The 19,247-nt window shown below is 42.5% G+C and overlaps 1 protein-coding gene across 1 annotated transcript in view; it reads right to left on the bottom strand.

The window, feature by feature from the left end:
- Nucleotides 1-19,247, bottom strand: part of armc3 (armadillo repeat containing 3) — a 105,842-nt gene that overhangs the window by 80,261 nt on the left and 6,334 nt on the right. Inside the window, exon 2 of the mRNA XM_072253828.1 lies at nucleotides 15,622-15,670. Within this exon, the coding sequence (XP_072109929.1) occupies nucleotides 15,622-15,669 (48 nt within the window). The 5' untranslated portion in view covers nucleotide 15,670. The remainder of the gene's footprint in view (nucleotides 1-15,621; nucleotides 15,671-19,247) is intronic.

Raw genomic sequence — 19,247 nt, 5'->3', positions numbered from 1 at the left:
GAAGGATAAGACGTGAGAGAATAGGACCAATCAAGTGCGACAGTGGAAAAGTGTGTACGGAACCGGAGGAGATAGCAGAGGTACTTAATAAGTACTTTACTTCAGTTTTCACTATGGAAAAGGATCTTGGCGATAGTAGGGATGACTTACAGCGGACAGAAAAGCTTGAGCATGTATATATTAAGAAAGAGGATATGCTGGAGCTTTTGGAAAGCATCAAGTTCAATAAGTCATCAGGACCAGACAAGGTGTCCCCTAGGCTACTGTGGGAGGTGAGGGAGGAGATTGCTGAGCCTCTGGCGATGATCTTTGCATCCTCAATGGGGACAGGAGGGGTTCTAGAGGATTGGAGGGTTGCAAATGATGTTCCCTTATTCCAGAAGGGGAGTAGAGATAGCCCAGGAAATTATACACCAGGAGTCTTACTTCAGTGGTTGGTAAGTTGATGGAGAAGATCCTGACAGGCAGGATTTATGAACATTTGGAGAGGTATAATATGATTAGGAATAGTCAGCATGGCTTTGTCAAAGGCAGGCCGTGCCTTATGAGCCTGAATGAATTCTTTGAGCACGTGACTAAACACATTGATGAAGGTAGAGCAGTAGATGTAGTGTGTATGGATTTCAGCAAGGCATTTGACAAGGTATCCCATGCAAGACTTATTCAGAAAGTAAGGATGCACGGGATCCAAGAGGATTTTGCTTTGTGGACCCACAGAAGGCAAAAAGTGGTTGTAGACCACTTATCTGCATGAGGGTCAGTGACCAGTGGTGTGCCTCAGGGATCTGCTCTGGGGACCCTACTCTTTGTGATTTTTACAAATGACCTGGATGAGGAAGTGGAGGGATGGGTTAGTAAATTTGCTGATGACACAAATGTTGGAGGTGCTGTGGATAGTGTGGAGGGCTGTCAGAGTTTACAGAGGACATTGATAGGATACAAAACTGGGCTGAGAAGTGACAGATGGAGTTCAACCCAGATAAGTGTGAGGTGGTTCATTTTGGTAGGTCAAATATGATGGCAGGATATAGCATTAATGGTAAGACTCTTGGCAGTGTGGAGGATCAGAGGGATCTTGTGGTCAGAGTCCATAGAACGCTCAAAGCTGCTACACAGTTTGACTCTATGGTTAAGAAGGCATGCGGTGCATTGGCCTTCATCAATCTTGGGATTGAGTTTAGGAACCGAGAGGTAATGTTGCAGCTGTATAGGACCCTGGTCAGACCCAACTTAGAGTACTGTGCTTAGTTCTGGTTGCCTCTCTACGGAAAGGATGTGGAAACCATAGAAAGAACGTAGACGAGATTTACAAGGATGTTGCCTGGATTGGGGAGTATGCCTTATGAGAATAGGCTGAGTGAACTGGGCCTTTTCTCCTTGCAGTGACGGAGGATGAGAGGTGCCCTTACCTAATAGAGGTGTACAAGATGATGAGAGGTATTGGTCGTGTGGATAGTCAGAGGCTTTTTCCCAGGGTTGAAATGGCTAGCACAAGAGGGCACAGTTTTTAGGTGCTTGGAAGTAGGTATAGAGGAGATGTTAAGAGTAAGTATTTTTTTTTGTTTTTTTTTGTGCAGAATGTGGTGAGTGCATGGAATGGGCTGCCAGCGACGGTGGTGGAGGCGGATACGATAGGGTCTTTTAACAGACTCCTGGATAGGTACATGGAGCTTAGAAAAATAGAGGGCTATGGGTAACCCTGCATAACTTCTAAGGTAAAGACATGTTCGGCACAGCTTTGTGGGCCAAAGAACCTGCATTGGGCTGTAGGGTTTCTATATTTCTTTTTGGAGCAGCTCATGGTTGAGCCCACTAGGAGATCAGCTATTCTGGATTGGGTGTTGGACAATGAACCAGAATTTGTCAGAAACCTTGAGGTTAAAGAACCCTTGGGGGCAAGTGATCACACTACGATTGAATTCAACCTGCAATTTGAGAAGGACAACTTAAAGTCAGATCTACTACTTTTGCAGTGGAGTAAAGGGAATTATAGAGACATGAGAAAGGAGTTGGCCAGAATTGATTGGAAAAGAACACAGGCAGGGATGATGGCAGAGTAGCAATGGCTGGAATTTATGGAAGCAATTCGGAAGACACAGGATATACAAGTCCCAGAGAGGAAGAAGTATTCTAAAGGAAAGATGACACAACCTTGGTTAACAGGATTTTATGTTAACAAAGCCAACATGAAAAAAACAAAAAGAGGGCATATAATGCAGCAAAAATTATTCAGATGTTAGTGGATTGGGAAGCTTTTAAAAGGCAACAAGAAGGTCTTTAAGAAGGTAAAGATGGAATGCAAAACTAAGCTAGCCAATCATATTAAAGAGGATATCAAAAGTTTCTTCAGATACATAAAGTGTACAAGAGAGGTAATAATGGAGGACAAGGAAATGGTGGACAAATTGATTAAGTATTTTGCATCAGTCTTCACTTGGAGGACACTTGCAATATGGCGGAGTGTTCCAGGTGTCAGGGGCATGAAGTGTGTGAAGTTACCATAACTAGAGTTATTTTCATAGTCATAGTCATACTTTATTGATCCCAGGGGAAATTGGTTTTTGTTACAGTTGCACCATAAATAATAAATAGTAATAAAACCATAAATAGTTAAATAGTAATATGTAAATTATGCCAGTAAATTATGAAATAAGTCCAGGACCAGCCTATTGGCTCAGGATGTCTGACCCTCCAAGGGAGGAGTTGTAAAGTTTGATGGCCACAGGCAGGAATGACTTCCTATGATGCTCTATGTTGCATCTCGGTGGAATGAGTCTCTGGCTGAATGTACTCCTGTGCCCACCCAGTACATTATGTAGTGGATGGGAGACATTGTCCAAGATGGCATGCAACTTAGACAGCATCCTCTTTTCAGACACCACCGTGAGAGACAACATCACTGGCCTTACGAATGAGTTTGTTGATTCTGTTTGTGTCTGCTACTCTCAGCCTGCTGCCCCAGCACACAACAGCAAACATGATAGCACTGGCCACCACAGACTCGTAGAACATCCTCAGCATCGTCCGGCAGATGTTAAAGGACCTCAGTCTCCTCAGGAAATAGAGATGGCTCTGACCCTTCTTGTAGACAACCTCAGTGTTCTTTGACCAGTCCAGTTTATTGTCAATTCGTATCCCCAGGTATCTGTAATCCTCCACCATGTCCACACTGACCCCCTGCATGGAAACAGGGGTCACCGGTACCTTAGCTCTCCTCAGGTCTACCACCAGCTCCTTAGCGTTTTTCACATTAAGCTGCAGATAATTCTGCTCACACCATGTGACAAAGTTTCCTACTGTAGCCCTGTACTCAGCCTCATCTCCCTTGCTGATGCATCCAACTATGGCAGAGTCATCCGAAAACTTCTGAAAACTTCTGAAGATGACAAGACTCTGTGCAGTAGTTGAAGTCCAAGGTGTAAATGGTGAAGAGAAAGGGAGACAAGACAGTCCCCTGTGGAGCCCCAGTGCTGCTGATCACTCTGTCGGACACACAGTGTTGCAAGCACACGTACTGTGGTCTGCCAGTCAGGTAATCAAGAATCCATGACACCAGGGAAGCATCCACCTGCATCACTGTCAGCTTCTCCCCAGCAGAGCAGGGCGGATGGTGTGAACGCACTGGAGAAGTCAAAAAACATGACGCTCACAGTGCTCACTGGCTTGTCCAGGTGGGCGTAGACACGGTTCAGCAGGTAGACGATGGCATCCTCAACTCCTAGTCGGCGCTGGTAGACGAACTGGAGGGGATCTAAGTGTGGCCTGACCATAGGCCAGAGCAGCTCCAGAACAAGTCTCTCCAGGGTCTTCCTGATGTGAGAGGTCAATGCCACCGGTCTGTAGTCATTGAGGCCACTGGGGCGCGGCGTCTTCGGCACAGGGACGAGGCAGGACGTCTTCCACAGCACAGGAAACCTCCGGAGCCTCAGGCTCAGGTTGAATACATGGCGAAGTACTCCACATAGCTGAGGGGCACAGGCTTTGAGCACCTGGTTCTGACACCATCCGGTCCTACAGCCTTGCTTGGGTTGAGACATTTCAGCTGTCTTCTCACCTGTTCAGCCGTGAAGCCCACCGTGGTGGTTTCATGTGGGGAAGGGGTATAGTCATGAGAGCAGGGTGGGGGACTGTGAGGAGGGGTAGGAGGAGAGAGTGGAAATTTCGCAGTTATTTTGTAAATAACACTATTCTTTGCATTCCTGGTTAGATGTTAACTGCATTTCATTGGCTTTGTATCTGTACTCGACACAATGACAATAAAGTTGAATCTAATTGAATCTAATAGATAGAAAGTTCTTGGGAAATTGGAAGGTCTGAAGGTAGAGAAGTTACCTGGGCTAGATGGTGTAGACCCAGGGTTCTGAAAGAGGTGGCTGAAAAGATTATGGAGGCATTAGTAATGACCTTTCAGGAATCATGAGATTCTGGAATGGTTCTGGAAGACTGGAATATTGCAAATGTCACTCCAAGAAGAAAGAGAGGCAGAAGAAATGAAACTCTAGGCCTGTTAGTCTGACCTCAGTGGTTGGAAAGATGTTGGAGTGGATTATTAAGGACGAAATGTCAGGGTACTTGGAGGCACATGATAAAATAGGCCAAAGTCAGCATGGTTTCCGCAAGAGAAAATCTTGCCAAACAAATCTGTAGGAATTCTTTGAAGACATAACAAACAAGATAGACAAAGGAGAATTAGTTGATGTTGTGTACCTGGATTTTCAGAAGACCTTTAATGAGGTGCCACACATGAGGCTGCTTAACAAGCTACGAGTCCATGGTATCACACGTAAGATTCTTGTGTGGATAAAGTGGTAGTTGATTGGCAGGACGCAAAGAGTGGGAATAAAGTGAGCCTTTTCTGGTTGGCTGCCAGTGACTAGTGGTGTTCCACAGGGGTCTGTGTTGGGACTGATTCATTTTACATTGTATGTCAATCATTTAAATGATGGAACTGTTGACTTTGTTGCAAAGTTTGCAGATGATATGAAGATAGGTCGAGGGACAGGTAGTTTTAAGGAAGTAGAGAGGCTACAAAAGGACTTTAGCCAATTAGGAGAATGTGCAAAGAAATGGCAAATGGAAAATAGTGCCGTGAAATGTATGGTCATGAGCTTTGGTAGAAGAAATGAAAGGGTTGGCTATTTTCTAAATGGAGAGAAAATACAAAAGACTGAGGTTGAAAGGGACTTCGAAATCCTTGTGTAAGATTCCCTTATTTTCCCTTAATTTGCAGGTTGAGTCACTGACGAGGAAGGGAAATGCAATGTTAGCATTCATCTCAAGAGGATTAGAATAAAAAAAAACATGAATATAATATTGAGACTTTGTAAAGCACTGGTAAGGCTTCACCTGGAGTTTTAAGAGCAGTTTTGGGCCCCTCATTTTAGAAAGGATATGTTGAAACTGGAGAAGGTTCAAAGGAGGCTCACGAAAATTATTCTAGGATTGAGTGGCTTGTCATATGAAGAACCTTTGATGGCTTTGGACTTATATTCACTAAATTCAGAAGAATGAGGAATGACCTCTTTGAAAACTATCGAATGGTGAAAGGCCTTGATAGAGTGGACGTAGAGAGGATGTTCCCTATGGTGAGAGAGTCTAAGACTAGAGGACACAGCCTCAGAATAAAGGGGTGTCCTTTTAGAAAGGAGATTAGGAGGAATTTCTTTAGTCAGAGATTGGTGAATCTGTGGAATTCTTTGCCACAGGCAGCTGTGGAGGCCAGGTTTAGATAGATTCTTGATTGGTCTGGGTATGAAGGATACAAAGAAAAGGCCTGAGATTGGGGCTGTAAGGAAAATTGTATTAGCCATGATGAAATGGTGGAGCAGGCACGATGGGTCAAATGGCCTAATTCTGCTCCTATATCCTATGGTCTTAAACAGGCAGAGACAGAGGACATTCATTGCTGCCCTAAACACCAGTGGCATAACAGGCAGTTTGTAAGTAAGTCTCCTTGGTGAATACCAAAGTGGAGTATTGGTTTAGTTCCTTACCCATTTCCTCTGCCTCTACTCCCACCTTTACCACTGAATGGTCCTACAAGCTACCTTGTGATCCTTTTGTTTGTGACATATGCAAAAAAACGCCGAGGACTTTCCATAATCAGCCAACATAACAATTTCTGTCTCTCTTACTGGTTATTCAGAGGCTTGTAGTATAACCCCATCATAGTGAACATAGAGCAATGAAGTATAGGATTATGCCCTTTGGCCCACTAGTAATTAAATGCTTAAATAAACTAATCCCTTCTACATACACAATGTCCATATCCCTCCATTCTCTCCACATTCATGTTTCCATGCAAGAGCCTCTTAAAAGTCTCTGTCATATTTGAATTTACTACCACACTTTGACAGCAGTCCATGAAAAATAAACTGGCCCTGCATTACTCTTTTGAGTCTATCCCTTTCATCTTAAACGCATACCCTCTGGCACTGGACCTTGGTCATCAATGCCTCTCATAAACGTATAAACTTCCTTTAGGTCTCCTCAACCTCGGCTGCTCCAGAATAAAACAACCCAAGCCAAAATCGAAACTCTCCTCATAGCAGATGGCCTCTATTCCAGAGAGCATCCCGGTAAGTCTCTTCGGTGCCTTCTCCAAAAACTTCCACATCCTTCTAAAATGGGATGACCAGAACTGAATACAATACTCCAAATGCAGCCAAACTAAACTTCTATACTGCTACATAATAGCTTCTTGATTCTTCAACTCAATGCCTAAACTAAAAAAGGCAAGCTTAACATACCTCTTCTTTAATGCCCTATCAACCTGCATAGCTACTTTCAGGAGGCTACAACGATTTAGGAAGCCGCAATCAATGACTGAACTTTCCTTAATTCTGATCTCTACTCACCTGGACAACACAAACACCTATCTCAGGATGCTGTTCATCGACTATAGCTCAGCATTCATATAACTCACCGTTCCCACAATCCTGATTGAGTAGTTGCAGAACCTGGGCCTCTGTACCTCCCTCTGGAATTGGATCCTCGACTTCCTAACCGGAAGACCACAATCTGTGCAGATTGGTGATAACATATCCTCCTCGCTGACAATCAACACTGGTGCACCTCAGGGGTGTGTGCCCACTGCTCTACTCTCTATATACCCATGACCGTGTGGCTAGGCATAGCTCAAATACCATCCATAAATTTGCTGATGATACAACCATTGTTGGTAGAATCTCAGGTGGTGACAAGAAGGCGTACAGGAATGAGATATGCCAACTAGTGGAGTGGTGCCACAGTAACAACCTGGCACTCAACATCAGTAAGACGAAAGAGCTGATTGTGGACTTCAGGAAGGGTAAAACGAAGGAACACATACCAATCCTAATAGAGGGATCAGAAGCGGAGAGAGTGAGCAACTTCAAGTTCCTGGGTGTCAAGATCGCTGAGGATCTAAACTGGCCCCAACATTTTGATGTAGTTATAAAGAAGGCAAGACAGCGGCTATACTTTATTCGGAGTTTGAAGAGATTTGGCATGTCAACAAATACACTCAAAAAACTTCTATAGTTGTACAGTGGAGAGCATTCTGACAGGCTGCATCACTGTCTGGTATGGAGGGGCTACCGCACAGGACCAAAAGAAGCTGTAGAGGGTTGTAAATCCAGTCAGCTCCATCTTGGGTACTAGCCTACAAAGTATCCAGGACATCTTCAGGGAGCGGTGACTCAGAAAGGCAGCGTCCATTATTAAGGACCTCCAGCACCCAGGGCATGCCCTTTTCTCACTGTTACTATCAGGTAGGAGGTACAGAAGCCTGAAGGCAGACACTCAGTGATTCAGGAACATCTTCTTCCCCTCTGCCATCTGATTCCTAAATGGACGTTGAATCATAGAAACCTAGAAAACAGACAGCACAATACAGGCCCTTTGGCCCACAAAGCTGTGCCGAACATGTCCCTACCTTAGAACTATGTAGGCTTTACCCCATAGCACTCTATTTTTCCAAGCTCCATGTACCCATCCAGGAGTCCCTTGAAAGACCCTATCGTTTCCGCCTCCACCACTGCCACCGCCAGCCCATTCCACGCACTCACGATTCTCTGCGTAAAAATCTTACCCGACATCTCCTCTGTACCTGCTTCCAAGCACCTTAAAACTATGCCCTCTCGTGCTAGCCATTTCAGCCCTGGGGAAAAGCCTCTGTCTATCCACACAATCACTGCCTCTCATTATCTTGTACACCTCTATCAAGTCACCTAGCATCCTCCGTCGCTCCAAGGAGAAAAAGCCGAGTTCACTCAACCTATTCTCATAAGTATGCTCCCCAATCCAAGCAACATCCTTGTAATTCCCCTCTGCACCCTTCCTATGGTTTCCACATCCTTCCTATAGTGAGGCGACCAGAATTGAGCACAGTACTCCAAGTGGGGTCTGACCAGGGTCCTACATAGCTGCAACATTACCTCTTGGCTCTTAAACTCAGTCCCACAATTGGTGAAGGCCAATGCACCATATGCCTTCTTAACCACACAGTCAACCTGTGTCAGGACGAACTGAAAGAAGAGATAGTAAGAGATTTGAAAGTGGGAGGGGGAGATCCAAAATGATAGGTGAAGACAGGAGGGGGAGGGATTGAGCTAAGAGCTGTAAAGTTGATTGGCAAAAGGGATACAAGGCTGGAGAAGGGACAGGATCATGGGACAGGAGGCCTAGGTGGAAAGGAAGAAGGAGGGGAGCACCAGAGGAAGATATAGTGAGAGGGACAGAGGGAGAAAAAAAAGACAGAAAGAAAGGGGGGAAATAAAAAAAATATAAGGGATGGGGTAAGAAGGGGAGGAGGGGCATTTCTCAGGATGAGGCTTTTCATTCCAGGACGAAGGAGATGTCCTCCTTTTTTAAAGAAAGGGGCTTCCCTTCCTCCATCATCAACTCTGCTCTCAAACGCGTCTCCCCCATTTCACGTACATTTGCTCTCACTCCATCCTCCTGCCACCCCACCAGGGATAGGGTTCCCTTTGTCCTCACCTACCATCCCACCAGCCTCCGGGTCCAACATATAATTCTCCGTAACTCCTGCCACCTCCAACTGGATCCCACCACTAAGCACATCTTTGCCTCCTCCCCCCACCTTTCTGCTTTCCACAGGGATCGCTCCCTACGCAACTCCCTTATCCATTCATCCCCCCCCTCCCTTCCCACCGATCTCCCTCCTGGCACTTATCCTTGTAAGCGGAACAAGTGCTACACGTGTCCCTACACTTCCTCCGTCACCACCATTCAGGGCCCCAGACAGTCCTTCCAGGTGAAGTGACACTTCACCTGTGAGTCGGCTGGGGTGATATACTGCGTCCGGTGCTCCTGGTGTGGCCTTCTATATATTGGCGAGACCCGACACAGACTGGGAGACCGTTTCGCTGAACACCTGCGCTCTGTCCGCCAGAGAAAGCAGGATCTCCCAGTGGCCACACATTTTAATTCCGCGTCCCGTTCCCATTCTGATATGTCTATCCATGGCCTCCTCTACTGTCAAGATGAAGCCACACTCAGGTTGAAGGAACAACACCTTATAGTCCATCTGGGTAGCCTCCAATCTGATGGCATGAATATTAACTTCTCTAACTTCCGTTAATGCCCCTCCCCCCCCTTCTTACCCCATCCTTTATTTATTATTTTTTATTTGTTTTCCCCTTTCTTTCTCTCTTTTTTTCCTCCCTCTGACTATATCTTCCACTGGTGCTCCCCTCCCCCTAGGTCTCCTGTCCCATGATCCTCTCCCTTCTCCAGCCTTGTATCCCTTTTGCCAATCAACTTCCCACCTCTTAGCTTCATCCCTCCCCCTCCTGCCTTCTCCTATTATTTCAGATCTCCCCCTCCCCCTCCCACTTTCAAATCTCTTACTATCTCTTCTTTCAGTTAGTCCTGATGAAGGGTCCCGGCCCAAGACGTCCACTGTACCTCTTCCTATAGATGCTGCCTGGCCTGCCATGTTCCACCAGCATTTTGTGTGTGTTGCTTGAATTTTCAGCATCTGCAGATTTCCTCGTGTTTGAGTCAATCTGTGTAGCAGCTTTGAGTGTCCAATGGATTCGGACCCCAAGATCCCTCTGATCCTCCACACTGCCAAGAGTCTTACTATTAATGCTATATTCTGCCTTCATATTTGACCTACCAAAATGAACCACCTCACACTTATCTGGGTTGAACGCCATCTGCCACTTCTCAGCCCAGTTTTGCATCCTATCAATGTCCGATTGTAACCTCTGACAGCCCTCCACACTATCCACAACACCCCCAACCTTTGTGTCATCAGCAAATTTACTGACCTATCCCTCCACTTCCTCATCCAGGTCATTTGTAAAAATCACAACGAGTAGAGGTCCCAGAACAGATCCCTGAGGCACACCACTGGTCACCGGCCTCCATGCAGAATATGACCTATCTACAACCACTCTTTGCCTTCTGTGGGCAAGCCAGTATTGGATCCACAAAGCAATGTCCCCTTGGATCCCATGCCTTCTTACTTTTTCAATAAGCCTTGTCTTAACAAATGCCTTGCTGAAATCTATATACACTACAACTATGGTTCTACCTTCATCAATGTGCTTAGTCACATCCTCATAAAATTCAAACAGGCTCGTAAGGCACGACCTGCCTTTGACAAAGCTATGCTGACTATTCCTAATCATATTATGCCTCTCTAAATTTTCATAAATCCTGTCTCCCAGGATCTTCTCCATCAACCTATCAACCACTGAAATAAGACTCACTGGCCTATAATTTCCTGGACTATCCCTACTCCCTTTCTTGAATAAGGGAACAACATCCGCAACCCTCTAATCCTCCGGAACCTCTCCTGTCCTCATTGATAATGCAAAGCTCATTGCCAGAGGCTCAGCAATCTCCTCCCTCGCTTCCCACAGTAGCCTAGGGTACATCCCGTCCGATCCCGGTGACTTATCCAACTTGATGCTTTCCAAAACCTCCAGCACATCTTTGGACACTACCCCACTTTTTAAAAAATATACAGTATTTCTGTATTGCACGTTTTTATAATTCGATTCAATATACATATACTGTAATTGATTTACTTGTTTATTATTATTTTTACTTCATTTTTTTTTCTCTGCTAGATTATGTATTGCATTGAACTGCTGCTGCTAAGTTAACAAATTTCCTGTCACATGCTGGTGATAATAAACCTAATTCTGACTTTGTCTTAATGTCTTTCCCTAAAACCAAATATATAAGATCTCTATCTGTGTATTATCTGTAAAATTATTCTATTGCCTTTCATTTCTCTATCTTAAAGTCATCATTTCTCTGATTGCAACTTCTTATGCTTTCCTACGATCTCTGCTCCATTTTTCTAACCAACAATTATTATCACAATATTCAACCATCTTTCTCTTTGGAATTCCAACATTAGATGTTTTCTTCCTCTTTATACATCTCCTCACAGTTATCACGGTTCTCAGGAGGAAGAGGAGGATGCTTACAATGACCACTTACTAATAATCTTCATCTATCCAGGAAATGCGGTGTTGGGTAGTTGCTTAAATAAACAAACAGTGTGTGGCATTAATAGTTTCATATAAGTATTGTATGGAGAATTCCAGGATTCTAATCCAATATCAATGAAGCAACAGTGTGGAAGATGTACAACTTAAAAGTTTATAAGCGATGATTTGCCCTAACTGTGTTTTTATTTCTTTTGGTGGTGGGTGCCACAGTGGGACGATGCTGTTAACAAAATTTTGCAAAATTGATACATTCCACTCTGAAAAATATACATTGTATTTGTGCAGATGCAGAGGATATGAATATTGATTCTAATAGCAGTGCCCCTACCTAGACTTCTGGCTCTTCTATTGGTGGTAATCAAGATCTTTGACCGCAGGTGCAGCCAAGGTCACGGAGGCAAGTAATGAATTACTCTTCTGATGTTGATTGTGGAAGAGTTCAGAAAGGATCTCTTCCTAAACCCAGGGCACCAAAACTATACCCTGCCCTTGTTGTTGATGTGCCTAGCCCAGTAAGACTTTTGTTAAATATTGATTCCTCATTTGCCTCGGATGAATATGGTGGAGAAAGCAGAGATGTTGGTACAAATGGAATTAGTGGAATTTTACTTATTTGATACCATGACGTTATCTGCTATTTGAGTGTGTGTGATTGTGGATCACATTCAGTTTGATTCATATGTTGTCATTAGGTGTTGTAAATGGAACCGAATCCTGAAATCATAAGCAAAAATGCTATTCCTTGAAGTAATGGTCTGAGGACACATATAAAGCCAGCTGAATATGTTTTGGGTGAGGATATTTCACCAAGGATATCATACAATAATTTTTTGAGATTGTGATGATTGGCCCCATCATGTGTGGAATCACTCTTTAAGTGCCCACTCTAATTGTTCTCTAGCAATGTATTTATGTTGGGGAGGGTGTTAGAGTTCGGAGTTCAATCCCGGCGTCCTCTGTAAGGACTTTGTACATCCTTTCTGTGGAATTCATGGGTTTCCTCCAGGTGCTCCGATTTCCTCCCACAGTCCAAAGATGTATCAGTTAGTACGTTAATTGGTCATTGTAAATTTTCCTGTGATTTGGCCAGAGTTAAATCAGGGATTGCTGGTGGCATGGCTTGAAGGGCTGGAAGTTCCTATTCCTCACTGTATCTCTAAATAAAAATTAAATAAATAAAAGCAATCATAAGTTCTGGGACCAAAAATCCCAATTAAGATCTTAGCCTTTTCAGTAGAATGGGTTAGAGAATTCAGACACCATTCTGTAAAGTGATTTGACATACTTTATGATAAAAACATTAAAAACACCCAAGTTAGAGGAAGTACTGTCATTTAGTATTAAGTTGATGGATTCTTTTGTGAATTGATCGAGAACATAAACCTCATTAATAATTTGTAAGGATGCTAATAGTGTAAATCTAAGAGACTCTTCTCGGCTATTAGGAAACTTATTTAGAATAAAATAGGCATATTGCATGAATTATTTGAAACAATTACCAAGGAATAGAATTAAGGCAATTTTAAGACATTTAATAATATTCTGTGGTGGCATCCGTTGGTCTCGTGAGACCATGGATCTGCGCCTGGAAAGTCTTGCTTCAGTCTGTGTTGGTGAAGCAGCATCTGTTGTGGCTGTAGATTCCCACACGAGAGTGACAGTGTCGGCTGCAGCGACTGCACTTGAAGGCACTGTCCTCCAGTGTTGCCTTGGTGCTGTTTTTCCGACGAGTGCGCTTTTCTTCAGCAGCAAGCCTCAGCTTCACTTCTCCTCTTTTTAGACCTCTGCGTAGTTCCAGCCTCCAGTGAGGGCGATCGCTTGCGGTGTCCTCCCACCTTTCAACGTACCTTTTCAGTGACTTCATGTCTCTCTTGCAAACGTCTTTGAAATGAAGATGGGGCCGCCCTTGTGCTCTCTTGGCGGAGGCCAGATCCCCGTACAGACAACCCGTCTGACATGCGATGTACGTGGAATAATATTCTACTTGAGGCTTTTTAAAAAGATAATAAACTATGCATGTAAAATTGGCTTGACAATAGAAACAAAACTGAGAACAATTGAGAGAAGTAGGATTTTCAGCTGGAAGGTGAATCATGGATTCCATAGCTACTGAGTCCCCTGCTGCTATGATGCTGACTGATACTGTCTGGTATGGACAGTCCCCTGCTGCTATGATGCTGCACATTTGCCCAGTTCTCTGAATAATAACTGCAAACATATGCTTTCTGGTTTTCCCAGAAAGCTTACCTTGTACTTGGTGGTAAATGAAAACAAAAACTCAAACATAATGTAAAGTTGTGTTTTATCATATCTCAATCTCAAGTATCAAACAGCCAATTTAGTGTTCACTGAGGAGAAAGGTATTGTGGCTGCAGATTTCAGGGAAGGGAGGGGAACAGGATATGCTAGAGCATGTTAACATTGAAAAGGAGGATGTATGAATGGAGATGATGATGGCTAAATCCCCAAGGCCTGGGCTACTACGGGAGACAATTGCTGAAGTCTTAATAGAGATGTTTAAAACTGACCACAGATCGAAGACCACAAATTCTCCTGTCTTTATTCAAGGATGACAGCAGAGATAAGATAGTTAATTACAAGCTAGTGATTCTAACTTCATGGGTAAGGAAGGTACTGGAAAGAGTTCTGAGGGATTAGTTGATTGGGGTAGTCAGCACAACTTTATTGTTAGATATGTTATCTGACTCATTTGACTCTTTTTCAAATTAAGTAACAAAATATATTGATGAGGACAGTGTGGCTGATGTAGCCTCTGTGGACCATTAAAACCTTGGTCAAGGACACACACTGAAAGCAATTCCAAAAAGTTAAAGCCCATAGAACCAAGGCAAGTTAGCAAATTAGATCCAAAGTTGACTTGATAAATAGCAGCAAATGATTATGGTGGAAGGTTATTGTTATGATTTCATAAGCCTTGAGCAGTGATGTACACGGGTCAATGTTGGGACTCTTACAGTGGTTTACATACATTGCTGACTTGGATGTGAACTAGGAGATATGATTAATAAGTTTGCAGATAGCACAAAAATTGGTGGTGCTGTTCATAGTGAGAAGGGTAGGCTTCGGCTACAGAACAAGATTGATAAGCTGTTTAAGCAGAACAATGGCAGATGGAATTTAATCCTGAGAAGTGCAAGGCAATATATTTTGGGAGCTACTAATAAAGGCAAGATGTAGTATGGTTGCTTTCAGTAACTAGAGCATAGAACATAAGGTAATATAGATCATGGTGCCAAAGCTGGAATATTATGTGCAGTTCTAATAGCCAAACTATATAAAGAATATGATTGCTTTTGAAAGAATGAAGTAAAAATTACATATTGCCTGGGATAGAAAGTTTCAAACATGGGATGAAACTACATAGGCTGGGATTATTTTCATTGTAAAAGAGGAGACTGAATAAGGGGCTTACTCGAGGTGTACAAAATTGTGCAGGGCATTGATAGAGTAGATAGTAAGAAACCTTTCCCCAAAAACAGGGATGTCTAAAGTCAGGGGGCAAAGGTTTAGAGATGATGTAAGGATTTTTTTTTCCCAATCAAGAAGGTAGTTGCAATCTGGGATGCACTAGACAAGTACACTCACAACATTGAAGTATCTGGATATGCAGTTAGATTTTTAAAGCAAAGCAAGCTGCAGAACAAGTGCTGGAAAATGGGATTAGGACAGATGAGTATTAGATTATCTGTCAACATGGAATGGATATGGATATGGTGAGCTGAATTCTTCTTTCTGTGCTGTATAGAAAACATAGAAAATAGGTGCAGGAGTAGGCCATTTGGCCCTTCGAGCCATTTATTATGATCATGGCTGATCATCCAACTCAGAACCCTGCACCAGCCTTCCCTCCATACCCTCTGATCCCCCTAGCCACAAGGGCCATATCTAACTCCCTCTTAAATATAGCCAATGAACTGGCCTCAACTGTTTCCTGTGGCAGAGAATTCCACAGATTCACCACTCTGTGTGAAGAAGTTTTTCCAAATCTCAGTCCTAAAAGGCTTCGCCTTTATCCTCAAACTATGACTCTGACTCTAAGGTTTTAAACAAAATAGTCGCCACGTGAAAAATTTTACTCAGTAGTTTATGATCATTTGCAGATTTTATGTTTAAAACCGTAACTTACTGTATCTTTAGGAGATTGTTCCACTTCCTTCTTTTGCTTCTTACCCATCCTATGTATAATCAATAATAAAGATATGTTTTACAAAAGAAATACACAAATAAGTTGATATGGATGAATTATGTTTTACAAAGTAAAGGTTTAAACTATTTGATACATTTCAAGTATTTCAAAAAGTCTAATTGTAAAGATTGGAAAGATTGGACAATGACTCAATCTAATGTTTGCTACCTTTGCTTTCATTACAGTCACAAAATCTAGATGACTTTTTTCCCTTTTATTTGTCTATTTGTAATTTTTTTTGTAATTTATAAGTTCAACATCAAACAAACATTTCCATAAGATGTATTTCAGATATTGTACATATATATCATATAATCATATTTGCCACAAATCTCCACATAATATTTATCTGAGGAATACACCTATAGAAAAGATAGGAAAGAAAGAACAAGCAAAAGGAGAAAACTATGCACAAGTAGGGAGTGATCTTTTTTTTTTTACAACATATTCATTGATTTGTGAGAATAAAATCAGGCCTATGAGGTGTTATGTCGTTGAACCATTTTTTCCAGTATGAATCAAATTGCTCCAACTTATGATAACAGATGCTGTTATCTTCTCCATTTTGTAAATGTCCATTGTAATTTCCATCCATACGTTTAAAGATGGGCTCTCCTGTGATAACCATTTCCTGGTAAGAGTGTCTATTTGTAATGCTGTGCCTAGAAATGTAACTTTTAACAAAATACACACATGAAGGCAGAGCGAATTTAAGATGGTGCTAAATGGCGACTCCTTCACTTGTATCTTCAGAAACAGCTCTATTTCCATCTTTAGTATCTCTATTTTTCCCTTTCAGCATTCTTTTGAAGACCCTGACCTGGAGTTACACACTGACTTCAGCTCTTTGCGGGAATGGGACCCGTTCTTGGGGTTTCAGGACTGGCCATTGTTTGGCACACCAAAGGTTCGGCCTGAAAGTCTGGCCAAGTTCAGAAGCCTAAGATCTTGGGGCTCTGAGACAGGCAGATCAAGGGTTGCTGTCATGGCAGGAGACCTATGTATCATCAGGGGAGTTGGGATACCTGCTGTGGGCCCGAAGTCCCAGGGTCCCGGGCACAGAGTGGCGATGCAACGGACTTTTAACATCGAAACCAGTGAGTTGTTTGTTATGTCTCCCTGCTTGCTGGGAAAATGGAGACACCTTTTTCTCCCTTATTAGGGAGAGAGAGAATCTGCAGTATGTCAAATGCCGGGTGTAACGCAAAGTCATTGAGGTAACTGCAAGTCTGTGTCTTTGCCATTGCTTTGCTCAGTTTGAGTGCTTGGCGACAGTGCTGAAGCTTGCTTTTTTTTGCCAATTGGGGGGGGGATTGTTGCTCACTGCCACGTACACACAGGAGGGAGGGGAGCTGGGGGTTACTTTGGGGTTCTTATGTTTATCTGTCGTTCATCCTTTGGGGCACCTCTCTGTTTTCACGGTGGATGCTTGTGAAGAAAAAAGCATTTCAGGATGTATATTGTATATATTTCTCTGACATTAAATTGGACCTTTGACCTTTGAACATGTTTTATTATATTCATTCATTCAGGTGCCTTGCCGCTCAGTGCGGACGATCATGTCCCTCCATCCATCACCGTCTCTGACCCTCCCAATTGTAGTTGTTGCCTCCCCTGTTTCTAACCACCATGTTATTCCATCTGTCGTTTTCATTCTGTCTGTCTCTGCTTCTTTTTCCTTCCAGCTTTCCAGTTGTAACTAAATGTTCTAATGTCTCTTTGCATGATGTGTCCAAAGAATTTTGATTGCTGTTTTCTGATTTTTTTTTAAAGTGATGTACGTTTTGTTTTCGTTCTCTGTAGAACTTCTTCGTTGGTTATCCTGTCCGTATATGATATGCATAGCATTCTTCTGAGGAACCACATCTCTGCTGCATTGATTCTTTTTTCCATTGCATTTGTGATGGTCCATGACTCGCAGCCATACATCAATATAGGAAGAATGTAGCAGCTGAGAGTTCTAAGGCGGATGTCAATTGTTACTTTCTTGTTCATTAGGATGTTTCTCATTTCTGTAAATGCTGTTCTTGCCATTGCTATTGTTGCTTTTATGTCCGTTTCGCATTTGCCATCAGATGTTACCCATGATCCAAGGTACTTGAAGTTGTGAACTTGTTTCAGGATTTCATTTCCCGATATGATCTACAGTTTAAGATATCAGGTTTCTTTGATATTACCATTACTTCAGTTTTCTTTTTGTTTAAGGTTTGGCCATGTCTTTCGCTCTCTGTGTTGATGGTAGATACTAGTTTTTAAAAATTTACTTCACTGTTTGCTATCAGTACTGTATCATCTGCATAGCGGGGGTTGTTGATATTGTATCCTCCTATACTTATTCCAGGTAGGTTTGTATGGTTCTCATGATGTTTTCACTGTACAGGGAGAACAGGTCTGGTGATAGAACATAACCCTGTCTGACTCCTCGCTTTATTGGCTGACATTCACCAATCTCGTCGTCTATCTGTATGGCTGCACTTTGATGCCAGTAGAGATTTCTGATTATTCTTAGATCTTTTCCATCGATATTAATATTTTTAAGCATTTTCATGATGACATGGTGTTTCACTGTGTGAAAGGCTTTTGTGTAGTCAATGAAACAGAAATATAGGTCTTGTTGTACTTCTATTGACCGTTCAATAATATTCCTGAGAATGTAAGTGGCACTTGATGTTCTCTTGCCTTCGACAAAGCCGCACTGTTCTTCACTATCTCTGGTTTAATTTTGTTTCTTATTCTGAGCATGATGGTTGTAAGTAGAATTTTTGTGAGGTGGCTCATTAAATTAATTGTTCTGTGTTGTCCACACTCTGTTGCACCTGGTTTCTTTGGCAGTGCAATGAATACTGTCTTTAAAAGATCTTCTGGTACTTTGCCACTGTTGTATATTCTATTCAATAAGATTGTTAATTTCTCTACACCAAAATCTTCTAGCACTTCCTACAGTTCAACTGGAATGTTATCTGGTCCTGATGATATTCCCTTTCGCATTTTCTTTATAGCATGTTCCACTTCTTCTTTCAGTATTGCTGGGCCCTCGTTGTTGTTGCCAATATCAAAGTTGTCCTCTCGGTCTTTGTCGTCGTATAGGTCTTTGGTGTATCCTGACCATTTTTGCATTATTTTTCCTTTTTCCATAATTGTAGAGCCATCTTTTGCTTTTATACATCCTGTTGTTGCCCTGCTTTTCTTCCGATTCGTGACCTCTTTGATCTTGTTGTGCATGTGTTTGCTGTTGTTGATCTTCTGCAAATAGTTCTATTAACTCACATTTGTCCTTAAGCCACTTTTCTTTTGCTTCCTTGCACCTGGTTTTTATCTGTGCATGCAAGGATATGTAGGCTTTTTCGTTTTCCTTACATTTTCTTCTTTGTTCCGTAAGATTCACAATTTCTTCTGTCATCCATTTCTTTTTAGCTTTTTTTCTATTGTTTGGGAATCACCTCTTGTGCTGCTTGTATTATGCTGTCTCTGAGGTTTTCCCATTGCTGTTCAATAATGGTGAAGTTTTGTAGAACCTCGAATTTGTTCTTCACTGTTATTGTATTATAATAGTGAAAGAAGTGATA

The sequence above is a fragment of the Mobula birostris genome, chromosome 3, assembly GCF_030028105.1.
Source record: "Mobula birostris isolate sMobBir1 chromosome 3, sMobBir1.hap1, whole genome shotgun sequence".
NCBI classification, from domain to species: domain Eukaryota; kingdom Metazoa; phylum Chordata; class Chondrichthyes; order Myliobatiformes; family Myliobatidae; genus Mobula; species Mobula birostris.
Note: the sequence above shows the minus strand (reverse complement) of the source record. Positions and strands in the feature narration are given on the sequence as shown.